This window comes from Micropterus salmoides, unplaced genomic scaffold (genome assembly GCF_014851395.1).
Source record: "Micropterus salmoides isolate LMB-PRFRI ecotype aquatic unplaced genomic scaffold, ASM1485139v1 Ms_hic_scaffold_1, whole genome shotgun sequence".
NCBI lineage: Eukaryota > Metazoa > Chordata > Actinopteri > Centrarchiformes > Centrarchidae > Micropterus > Micropterus salmoides.
In genome coordinates, this window is record NW_024040040.1 from 34,448,300 (window position 1) to 34,460,239 (window position 11,940).

Consider the following 11,940-nt stretch of genomic DNA (forward strand, 5'->3'; position numbering starts at 1 on the left):
CAGAAACGGGCGTATTTTTGTGCGTGAGATTATGCTTACACTGTTACACTGTACCCTAGCATTTCAGGTGTACGCATCGCATCACCTGGTGCTGATAAATGCGGCGGCTGAAAACGTGCGTAATTTGAATGAAACGCCCCCAATTATTCAAGCTTCAGGAGGCCGCACCCACGACTTCATGGCAGGGACTGACGGAATACGGCAAGAAATACATGGTTTGGAGCAGGAAATCCACAAATTAAAACTTAAGAAACAAAATATTATGTTGTTTTGACAGATTTAAATAAAGATTAAATGTTTAGTTTCACTACTAGAGCCCATCCCAGGCATAAATGTTCAAAAATATTGTGCATTTTAATATTCCGAGATTTTTCTTTTGGAAACAATTTAATACTTTTTTATTCGATGATTTAAACTGGACACATTTTTGACAAAATGTTCAACGCGCTTAAAAATGGACACGAGCAGTCACTCTTGCAAAGACACTGTGCAAACTAGAAGTTTTTGTCTGTTCCTAGAATTATAAATTGGCTACTTGTGGTGCTCCAAGAGATAGATTTAGCACTGCTAAAACGCCCATCAAAGTTAAGTCCCAAATAAGCTCCAAATGAAAGTATGTTGCTCTGATAAAAAGCTGCTTCATCACCTCCGGGACTGGGCTTTTAGCGGGGGTGTCGGTGCTCGCTGTTGCTGTCATAATATAAAGTTTGTCTTATAATTAATGCAGGGCTTTGTGCGCAACATGTCTGTGCCAGCCTCACCTAAAGGGCGTGGGGCTGTGTCCATTTCGGCAGCCAGTCTCAGTGCTTATCCGCCATCCGCTTATGCGCTTCGTTGTTTGTATGCAGTATTTATTTACCTTACAACATTTTTTGCTCATAGCCTTTTCATTAGAAGGTACACATTTTATTAAAAGCAAACCCAAATAAAAGGCACCTAAAGCTACGATAAAATAGTCCAAATACAAATCAAAGCATGTTTTGACTGCTCGAATATTATATAGGCTGTATAAAGTCCGTGTTGCTCAAATATAAACACCAAAATTAATGTTTCAAACTTTCTTTCTGTTACAGTGGGTCATAATATATCATATCTTTTAGTTTGTCAGTGCGTTTTGTGGTGTTAGGAATTGTTTTTCTGCGCATTTCCGCACTAATTCAAAACTTGCGTACATGTACACCACCTCCTGAGCTGGCGTAGGATTTGCCGTACGCCAACGTCCATATTGATAAATCTCAAAGTCACCGTGGTTTTGGGTGTACGCCAGGTGTACGCTGGAAATTTGGTGTACGCACTTTTCATAAATGAGGGCCAATATGTCCAAGGGGAAGCAGATACAAGGAAAACACAATGGGTACTAAGACCGACCCCTGAGGCACACCATATTTAACTGGACAGAATGAAGAGACATAGTTGTTTACAGACATGCAAAACTTCCTATTTGACAGGTAGGATGAAAACCATTCTAGGGCAGTACCAGAGATCCCCACCCAGTGCCTCAGTCTGTCTAACATGATGTTGTGATCAATGGTGTCAAAAGCAGCGCTAAGGTCCAGGAGTACCAGGACTGAGCACATGCCATCATCAGCAGACATTAAAAGGTCATTGGTGACTTTAAGCAGGGCAGTCTCAGTGCTGTGGTACTTCCTGTGGTACACACTAATTTGTGATACTGTTTTTAAAAGCTCAGACAAGTCGATGGGATAAAACTGGTTAAAACTCTCTTGTTGCTGGTGAGGGACCTCTGAGTAAGAGGCTGCGGGAGTAATAGAGGTTATGATTGACACCACCTTATTGGTAAAATAAGATAAAAACAATTCACAGTCATCATTACTTCCAGCTGAGGCACAAGGAGGGGTTGGGTTTACCAGCTGATCCACAGTCTTAAACAGAAACCTGGGATTGTGTTTATGTGTAGTAATGAGTTCAGGAAAATAGTGTGTTCTCGCATCCTTAACCATGTTATTGTAGTTAATTAATAAATCCTTCAGACTGAGGTAATGGACTTGGAGACTGGATTTTTTCCATCTGCGCTCTGCTTTCCTGCATTCCCTTTTTAGGCTGCGAATGCTGTCATTTATCCAGGCTATCTTACTAGCTTTAGACGTAGGCCTAACCTTTAGAGGAGCAGTAATATTTAGTGACGACAAGCAGATATGATTGAAGTGATCGACCAGATTGTTGGTGTTGGAATCAGACAGGTGTTGGCTTTGGCTCTGAAAGAATGCGCAAAACTTTAAAAACCAGAGTAGATAAAAATTCAGGAAGTTCTGATAAAAATCCTTCAGGCGTTTTTGGGGGGGCGATAAATTATACAAATATGATTGGTTGCAGCCCTCCAAGTTTAAGAGTGAAATCAAAGGAGTTAAATTCACCACAGCGTACTTGATGCCATTTTTAATGAGTTTGTTTTGGGTGCTGGAGTTGGTGCAGTTGTCCTAATCTTTATAAGATTACTATTATTTCTGTGTGGGATGTGCACATTTCGGTTTACTGGTCTATGCGTGATGATGGCAGGAATAGAAGTCTTTGGAACAGCGCTGGGAGCAGACGGCTTTACATGCCAGCAGGTGGAGACAGTTGTTTGTGGCAGTGAGTTAGAGTTCTGTTCAGTAACCGGTGGTGTATCCAGGTGTGCTGCATGAATGATTAGTCATTCACGTAAGTCATGTGTGGACTGCACCACATGCTGTATGTGAGCAGCTAACATTTCTGAGCCCCGTTTCTTTGGGTGACGTCCATCTTAAAAAGAGACATTCTTTGCCAGAAAATATTAAAATTATCCACATAACACACACCGTGGAAGCGGATTGGAGCCAGTCGTGGAGGCCAAGGAGTCTACTGAAGCGGTCAGCACCGCGACCAACAGTGGGAATGGGACCAGAGATAAAAACGGACTTTCCACACTGCTTTAAAAAGTTAAAAAGATGGTTAAAATCTGATTTTGTCAGCTCAGACTGCTGAAGAGCTGTGTTATTTGTTCCCACATGGAATATCACCCTTGTGATAGAGGACGGGAGCGATGGCATTAGGTCCTGGAGTTTTTTTAAAATGTCAGCTGTGGTGGCACCGGGGAAGCAGTGAGTGGTAGCGTTAAAGAAACGGATGTTTCTGGTTATGGAGTCACCAATTATTAGTGTGGTTGGGGAGAAAAGGGGGCAAGCAGATGCCGGTTCTGGGGTTCCAGAGCAGGACTGAGCAGAATCTGCTTCAACACTGCGTGCGGACTGAGGATGGAGTGTGTGAGCTACCGAGTGTTGTGTTGGAGTAGCAGTACCAGAACTGAGAGAAGGGCTACCTGACGGTGCAGGGTAGAGACAGCCTCCGGAGCGTCTGAGCACAGCCTCCTTCAGGATCCTACGTCGGGAAGCGGAGGTTTTTGACCAGGATGACGGCCACCGTTGAGGCCCAGTGGCAGACCGGCAGCCCAACCGATCACCGTTTGCTGCCAGTGCGGGAGATGTAGCCGGTGGAGGAGATGCAACAGTGTCGGCCGGCACTGTCCGCCTACAGGGATCCGTATCAGGGAGACTCGAAGCCGCAGGTGTATCCGCTGGATGGACCGTAGTGTCGTTAGACAGGGCTGCATAGCGGTTGGAGAGGCCGATGTGCGGAGGAGAGGCAGCCCCGTCCGAGCCTCTCTTGCAGCCACGGACCACCACTTCAGCCCAGGTTGACTGATGCTTTGGAATCAAGCAGGAGGAAAGCCTAGGAAGGGTAGAGGGATCCCATAACACGGTGTCCTGGATGTTAGCGGTTGCGCTAAGAGAAACAATCTGTTTGGCTTGTACTGAAGCCACATCCATAAAGCCAGTCAGCAGGGAATCTTTCTCTTTGATTGCAATACATAATCTAAAAGAGTGTATACATATATTTGTTTGTACATGCAGACTATCGGTCCAAAGGAAGGCTGGCAGGTGTACAGCTCGGCCCAGGATGCTGATGGGCGCTGTATCTGCACAGTGGTGGCACCAGAACAGAGCCTCTGCTCCAGAGATGCCAAGAGCAGACAGCTCCGCCAGCTACTAGAGAAGGTAAGCACATGTAAATGCACATGCACACACACACACACACACACACACACACACACACACACACACACACACACACACACACACACACACACACACACACACACACACACTTACATAAGAACTAATCTCTACAATCTTTATCATTCTTTTGAGGAGTTTAATACTTCAAATACTACATCTTTTATCATGTGCATTTAACACAGGCACACTGCTGTTAGGCTTTGCCACCTTTGTTCTTTTTCAACAATAGCCTGTTATGTATTCAGGCACACACACAGGTTCACCAGGGACAACCCATTAAAGTGCCTTTCAATTAGTTGCAGTGAAAGGCAGGTAGGAGAGAAGAGTAGACATCATCTATTCACTTGCTGAGTTAACTACTGTACTATACTCTTCTACACTATATACTGTACTACTAAAGGTCCAACTTGTGCATAATAACCCTGTTTGAGGTGATCATTTATCATGGCCTTCTTTATTCTAGGTACAGAACATGTCTCAGTCCATTGAGGTGCTGAACCTGCGAACTCAGAGGGATTTCCAATACGTCATGAAGATGGAAAACCAGATGAAGGGCCTGAGGACCAAGTTCAGACAGATTGAGGATGACAGGAAATCCATCATCGCCAGAAACTTCCAGGTATTCTACTGCCTCATTTAATCATAGTCTGGTTTAATCAAACATACACTCTATCTTCTCTATTTAATAATTATATATTTACCTGAAATGTTTTAATGCAACATTGATTTCACAAATCACTTACACTGTAAACATGCTTTCAAGCGTAATTCAACCTTTTTCACAGGACATCAATTTTGGCAATTCTGTAATGTATTTTGCTATTTTATTTCAAAGAAGAGAGGTACAGAAAGACTGGGAGAAAGAGGGGAATGATAGGCCTTGGTCAGTATATTTATTAAGAAATTATATTTACTTAATTATTCAGAAAAAACAATATGTTATTAAGACTTGGCCACTGACAGATAACATGGAAAATGTAAGCCAAGAGTGTGAAACACTGTCACTGTTTCTGCACCACAGTCCATTATAAACCACACATTCATTCTCTCTGAGATTATGGACCCTTGCCAAAACTGTCCGCCAACAATAGTATCTGCCTCGCGGTCAGATTATGGTGCTTTGATAGCGGCAAAAAATATGAATAAATAAATAATTTTATAGCGGTGCTGAAATAGATCTCAGTCATGGCAGCAACAGTTACTCACATAATCACTTCCTCTTTAGTGGTTTTGCCTACAAAATAAAAGCACAAGAAGCTTGTTTACTGCAATGCTGTATTTGGAGTTGAACTGAGCTTTTACTTTTACGACATTAAAGGAGTCTGTAGCCTGCTTGACACACCTCTGAAAGAGCCGTCAGAGAACGTGATTCCCCTGAATGTCATAAATGTGGATCAAACACCGAAACACAAAGGAAAATGCAATGTGAGAAACATTCACTGCAGAATCCATTTGTTGAAGAGAGAAAAAAAAGGGTGTTCAATCGCACCCGAGGTGGGATTGAACACTGGGTTGCGAGTCCTGCGCCTTACCGACTGAGCTAACCATACAACATGTTGATGCAAAACTTACCCCTGCTATATAATATTACTGCTTCTTCTTCTAACGTATGTATTCAACATGATGATGATGAGTGTCTGCACTGCCTGAATTATACCAGAAGTAGAACAAGAAGAATGTAAAACGCGCTCTGTAGCGCTGTTTGTCCTTTTTCAGCTACTGTAGAAACATGATGATGCAACGTGACGACGTCCATGGGAGGGGGGACCAGCAGTTATGTAGATATAAATGGCTTATTCTAAGGTAATAAAAATGTAATGGTTTATTATGTAAGGTCTTTACACACCACTGAAAAACCTAGTTATGGGTCTTATATTGCATTTCTGTTGATAGATCCTCAGAAATATTACACACTGAACCTTTAAAGGAATAGTTTGATCATTACGGTTATTCATAGAGAGGATCTATACCGCTCTTATGTCTGTATGGCAAATATAAGCCTATAGCTAGCAGCTGGTTATCTTAGCTTAGCATAAATACTGGAAACAGGGGGAAACTGCTAGACTGGCTCTGTCTTGTCATCAACAAGAGTTTGCCAGGCAACAAGTCAAGACTTCAGGAAAGTGTCGTACCACCACCATGGGTGTGGCATTCCACGTTTTGATAGCCATTTCCAAAGGGCAAATAGATCCCTTACATTTATTTGGAGTAGGTTGTTGAGAAAACCGATAAGAGCTGATGAGCTCTTATCATAAATTCTTTTTTAGTGTGCAAACCTTTTGTGTGTACATGAAAATAAGAAATATATACATGATGGTATCTTCAGGAGCTCTCTAATTCAGAAAGCGCTCACATCTTTGGTTGTTTCAGAGGCTGTTGTGCTACTGCAGTTGCCCTGTGTGGATTGCACAGGACAGCTGGTGTGAGAGTAGGGATGTCTCTGGTGTGGCAAGTTGCATGACACTGAATGAAATGGAAAAACGTGTAGAACAACCATTATAATGACAAGAACATCAGAAATAAAACCATGGTTTAAAAAAAGGGTGACCACCAAATATGAGTATTACATGAATTTTGTCATTGGAACAGGAATATAGACATATAGGCCTATGTTTTAGGAAATTGCTGCATTTTAGTTGACCTGGTAAATAACAAAAGATAAATTTATGTTTTTTTCACAATCTGAAAGGGTTTTTAAATAAATGCATGGATGGATGGATGAAAGCAGAAATGAATGGTTCATTGCTTCATTGTTGGTTAATAGTTCCATAAGGTGCTGACTAATGCTTGTTTTCTTATGATCAGTGAGTAGCAAAGTACAAATACTTTGTTACTGTACTTAAGTAGTTTTTTTCCGTATCTGTACTTATGTATCTGCAACTTTTCACTTTCAAATAGCTACGTTTCTAAGCCAAGTATTGACGTTTTCCTCTGTTACATTCTGCACGAGACCTCGTTACATTGTTATTAGCATGCAGCGCACTTGAGTGGAGCAGCATTGAAAAACAAATGTTAAACTGATAAAGCCGATTCTGCGGGAATCAACGTCGCCCAGCTGATGCGACAGCGGCATACACAGTGATAATAATAATGAAGTCACACTCACGCAGAGCTGGACGGCCCCACTTCACTCTCTCGTCAAAGGTAAAAGCGAGTATTAATGTTGACAACTATGATGAGAGGATGAAGAGGGACTATCCTTCTAGGCACGATAAGAGAAAAAACTCAATGAGAGTGAAGTGCGGGAACAGCAGTCAGGTAAAGTTGTTCTCCTCTCAGAGCCCGATGTCAACAGATAACAGAAAAAGTTAAGTTAATGTGCAGCTGCTGTAAATCTCTCTGTCTGTCTGTCTATCCTGCTAACCAGCTGAGCAGCGCATCTCTTGTTTGTCTGTGTCTTGGTTGCTTGCCAGACTGTGACTGAACAATGTTGAGTGAAATACAACTTTTTATTACGTTTGATAAGCGCCGCAGGCCTTTGTTTTTATAAACTGTAACTGTAAGAATTCTGCGTTGCGCATGGAAATGCGTTCATATGCGCGTGCACGAAAGTAAACTCGCACATTCCAGCAAGAAACATGTGTGGGACCAGTCCAGACAGGATGTGACGGCCCTCCTCATTTACAAACAAGACAGTGGATTCACATTGAGCATTAAAATGCTGATTAGAGGGACAGACTGGGCAGTATGGATGCACATCACTGTAAATAAGCATCACATATTCAGTCATTTTTTAAATAGTGTTTTGTAGTTGAAAATGTATTGAATGAAACTTGGAGGAGCCAGTTTGAATGGGCCTGATGCAGCTGATACCGTTAATATATAGGAAATATCTATAATTTATAGGGGCTATGCTGAAGTTTCTCAGTAGAGTAGCTGTGGGATCATCAGCCAGTACTAGTACAACTGATTCACATCCAGCATCAGCCAGTACAAGCACAGACCCAGTCCAGGCATCTTAAGCAGGTCACACAGACGCAGGTGAAATACAGGCAGCCTCAGCCAGTACCAGCACAGCCAGAGATGTATAGCCAGCATCAGATACAAGCAGATCAGACCCTAATAGAATAGTTGCTGCTTCACCAAATGATACTACCACAACAGCAGAGCAGTAACGCAGGCTAATCCCCCTATAGTATAGGAAATATCCACTTGCCCTTTTCCTTATTGCAAGTCGATATAACTTACACTGCTGTATTCAAACCTGTCTTGAGTGAATTTAAAAAGATTGATTGCTTTTTGTAAGATCAATAGATTTGAATGTGTAGTACTTTTTACTTTTCATTACTTAAGTATTTTTAAAACCAGGTACTTTTTTACTTTTACTCAAGTAGGTTTATACTGGATGACTTTTACTTTTACTTGAGTAACATTTTTCATGTGGTATCTGTACTTTTACTTAAGTATGAAAATTGAGTACTTCTTCCACCACTGCTTATGATGAATAATACGACTAGTATTATTTAGCCTCCCAGTACATATGTGCATTCTTTTGATAACAAATACTTAACATGTACTGAAGGATGCTTTTGCTCATCTGTCAAACAAACTGTAGTTCTATTTGTCCCTGACCATCACACCTATCCACATTCTTCCACCTCTCTCTGTTTTCCATTTCTGCTGCTGTCATTGTCACTTCTGCAGGAGCTTAAAGACAAGATGGATGAACTGAAGCCATTGATCCCCGTGCTGGAGCAGTACAAGATGGATGCTGCGCTCATCTCCCAGTTCAAGGAGGAGATCAGGAACCTGTCGGCAGTGCTGACAGGGATCCAGGAGGAGCTTGGGGCCTATGACTACGATGAGCTCTATCAGCGAGTGCTGCGACTGGACAGCAGGCTGCGTAGCTGTATGGGAAAACTAAGTTAGTGGCATTGCAATAGCATTTGCATGATCTCATAAATTGTCACCGCCATGTCACTGTCATAGCAAGAGTTTTTTTGAACTCATTGTATACTGTTGTTTTGCTGCTGCTAAAGAAAATAACCACAGGGGAACTTCAGGTACAGAATTAAATAATACATATTATAGCCTGACTTTCTTGTTGTTTTGAAGTATACAACCACAAACAAGTGTGGTCTGTATTTATTAAAAGGTACCTAGATATGTCACGTTACTTTTAGAAGTCTACGTTCAGTTGCTGTAATGTTTTTTTTGTTGTTGTTTTTCCATTGTGTTTTTACCTTGATCTCATGCCAGTGAAGAAGAGAAGCAATTTGTTTCTATTTTTGTGGACTGTTTGGTGTATTAACAGCCTTTAATTCCAAACTCTTTTAAAGAAGGCTTCTGAAAGTAACATACAGTAACTAATTTCCTCATAATGGGCAGAAAAGAGGGCTGTTTGTGGATTTAATATCTGCAACTACAGCATCCACTAATTCTACAAGGCTAGTCATTAGTCAAGTATTTTCTTTACAGTGGCTAAATAAGACTACACATTGAAGACAACATTAAGAAAAAACATATTAATATGTTGAGAAAGCTGAGTTGCCTTTAGCTACAAACAGCAGTTGCACCATTATGCTTCAAGTTAAATAAAGCAGCTCGCTGCCAGCGCTTCTTATCTTAGTATGCACAGAGGGCACACTCTCTGGTGGCACAGGCATGAAATTGGCTTGAGAAATCTAGTTAGAGACAAAAACCACTACAGCACATCTTATCGCTGCATTTCTTTATTAACAGCGTGTGGGAAATTAATGAAAATCACTGGACCTGCTACAATAAAGACATCTGGAACCCGGTTTGGGGCATGGATGACTGATCCTCTAGCATCAACCAGAAACAACAGGGTGAGTTATGAAAGCAAGGGGGTGCTTTCTAAGGGCTGTGCAATGTATACAGTATACTATCTGTGTTGTGTTTTCAGAGTAGGCTGAATATCACAACAGCTGAAGACAGGACCAACTGTTATCATAGAGTGGGTTTTGATTTTAGTCATTCTAATTTAGTTGATGTTTCTGGATTTCAGATTTTTTAACTGCGTTGTTTTTTTGTAGAATCCTATAAATTCTTTTAAAAAGAGGTTGGAAGTTTATTTTGATGTTTGACATGTTTATTACACTGTATCAGAGATCAGCTGTTAACACTACACAATCTCTTCATCCTCTCTGATGTAGGTCTGGTATATGGACAGTTACACCAACAGCAAGATTGTGCGTGAGTACAAGACAATGGAAGACTTCGTAGCAGGAGTGGTTTCCCGAACCTACAGCCTCCCATTTAAATGGGAGGGAACCAATCACATGGTCTACAATGGGTCGCTTTATTACAACAAGTACCAAAGCAACATTATTGTCAAGTACAGCTTCGAGACAGGCAGTGTGCTGGCCCAGCGAGCTTTGGAGTTTGCTGGCTTCCACAACATGTACCCATACACATGGGGCGGATACTCCGACATCGATGTCATGGCTGACGAACTGGGAATGTGGGTTGTGTACGCGACCAATCAAAATGCTGGAAATGTCGTTATCTCCCAGATTGACCCTGACACCCTGCAGGTCCTGAAGACTTGGAACACCGAATACTCCAAAAGGAATGCAGGTGAATCATTCATGATCTGTGGGACGCTCTATATCACTAACTCTCACCTGTCTGGAGCAAAGGTTTACTACGCTTACTCTACGAAGACTTCATCTTATGAATACATAGACATTCCTTTCCACAATCAGTACTTTCATATCTCAATGCTTGACTACAACGCCAGAGAGAGAGCACTGTATGCCTGGAACAATGGACACCAGGTAATATTTAATGTCACCCTCTTCCATGTCATAAAAACTGATGATGACTCTTAAACATGATACTTTTCCAACCACAACTAAAGCACCATCATTTGTGATACAAGGACCTCCTAATTAACCATGTATTTTGTCAAAAATGGACTACGGTGTCTTTCACTTGCCACTACTTGAACTTTTCTAATTTCTGGCTCTGGATTCTTGGCTGAGCTAAGCATGAACACCAATGACTTGATACCTTACTGGAAAAATGTCATACATTTTTTACACTTTTCCATTTCTGCTGATCAGACTGGTATGCCTTATTTGCTATGTGTTGCGTTTGCCAGCCAAAGACTCTTGATAACTTTTGCATGAATGTCCACATTTTGTCTGCAGTGATTTGATATATTACTGTGTTTTGTTGCAAATCTGTTACAGTGTTTGCATTTTTGTCTATTATATTAAGTCTATTCAAAAGTATGTAAATCTTTAAAGGCAACCTCTCCTGCATATTTGCTACCATGTAAAGCTAGCTGATTATAATATGTAGTAACCATTCTTTTAAAGATGGGCCTGTAAAATATTGCTGTTAAGTATGTCTCTGTGGAAAAAGAACATTTGTATTTTTTATAAAACAAAACCATAGGAAAATATCTGTGCATTTTCATTGAAATTAAAATATTGTACATTTCATTAAAATGGTTTTGGCTGGTAAAATTAATTTCTGCCGTGATTCTGGAGAATCAGTTCTCTGGCGGCCATTCTATGATTTCATAAAATGCGGGAAACCATGCATTGTATGAAACGGCAGCATCATTAGCGGTATGCAACAGGTGTGTTCCCTTTTCATAGAGCTTTTTATGAAATGATGTGGAAACATATCTGGTAAATAGGATAATTTCATCACCTCTGCCTTCTAGGGATGGGAGGAAAACGTGACGACGTGGCCTCGGTAACAAACTGATTTAGCGCTAGCTAAAATGTTTTGCAGTTCAGGGACAACTTGCATTATTTGGATGCACCAACAAACAAACTAAACTAAATTTGTGGCTTACACAACAGTGTGCCGAACATAAACTGAAAATGAAAAAACTTTGGTTCTCTAGTACAGTTTCCATTGCCTACCAAAAGATGACAAATCATAAAGACCTAAGAGAAGGTTGTTT

At 41.1% G+C, this 11,940-nt stretch overlaps 1 protein-coding gene across 1 annotated transcript in view; it reads left to right on the forward strand.

The window, feature by feature from the left end:
* Positions 1 to 11,473, forward strand: part of olfm3a (olfactomedin 3a) — a 37,735-nt gene extending 26,262 nt beyond the window's left edge. Inside the window, exons 2-6 of the mRNA XM_038725078.1 lie at positions 3,891 to 4,034; positions 4,519 to 4,674; positions 8,700 to 8,919; positions 9,738 to 9,844; positions 10,172 to 11,473. Of these exons, the coding sequence (XP_038581006.1) occupies positions 3,891 to 4,034; positions 4,519 to 4,674; positions 8,700 to 8,919; positions 9,738 to 9,844; positions 10,172 to 10,849 (1,305 nt within the window). The 3' untranslated portion in view covers positions 10,850 to 11,473. The remainder of the gene's footprint in view (positions 1 to 3,890; positions 4,035 to 4,518; positions 4,675 to 8,699; positions 8,920 to 9,737; positions 9,845 to 10,171) is intronic.
* The last annotated feature ends 467 nt before the right edge of the window (positions 11,474 to 11,940 follow it).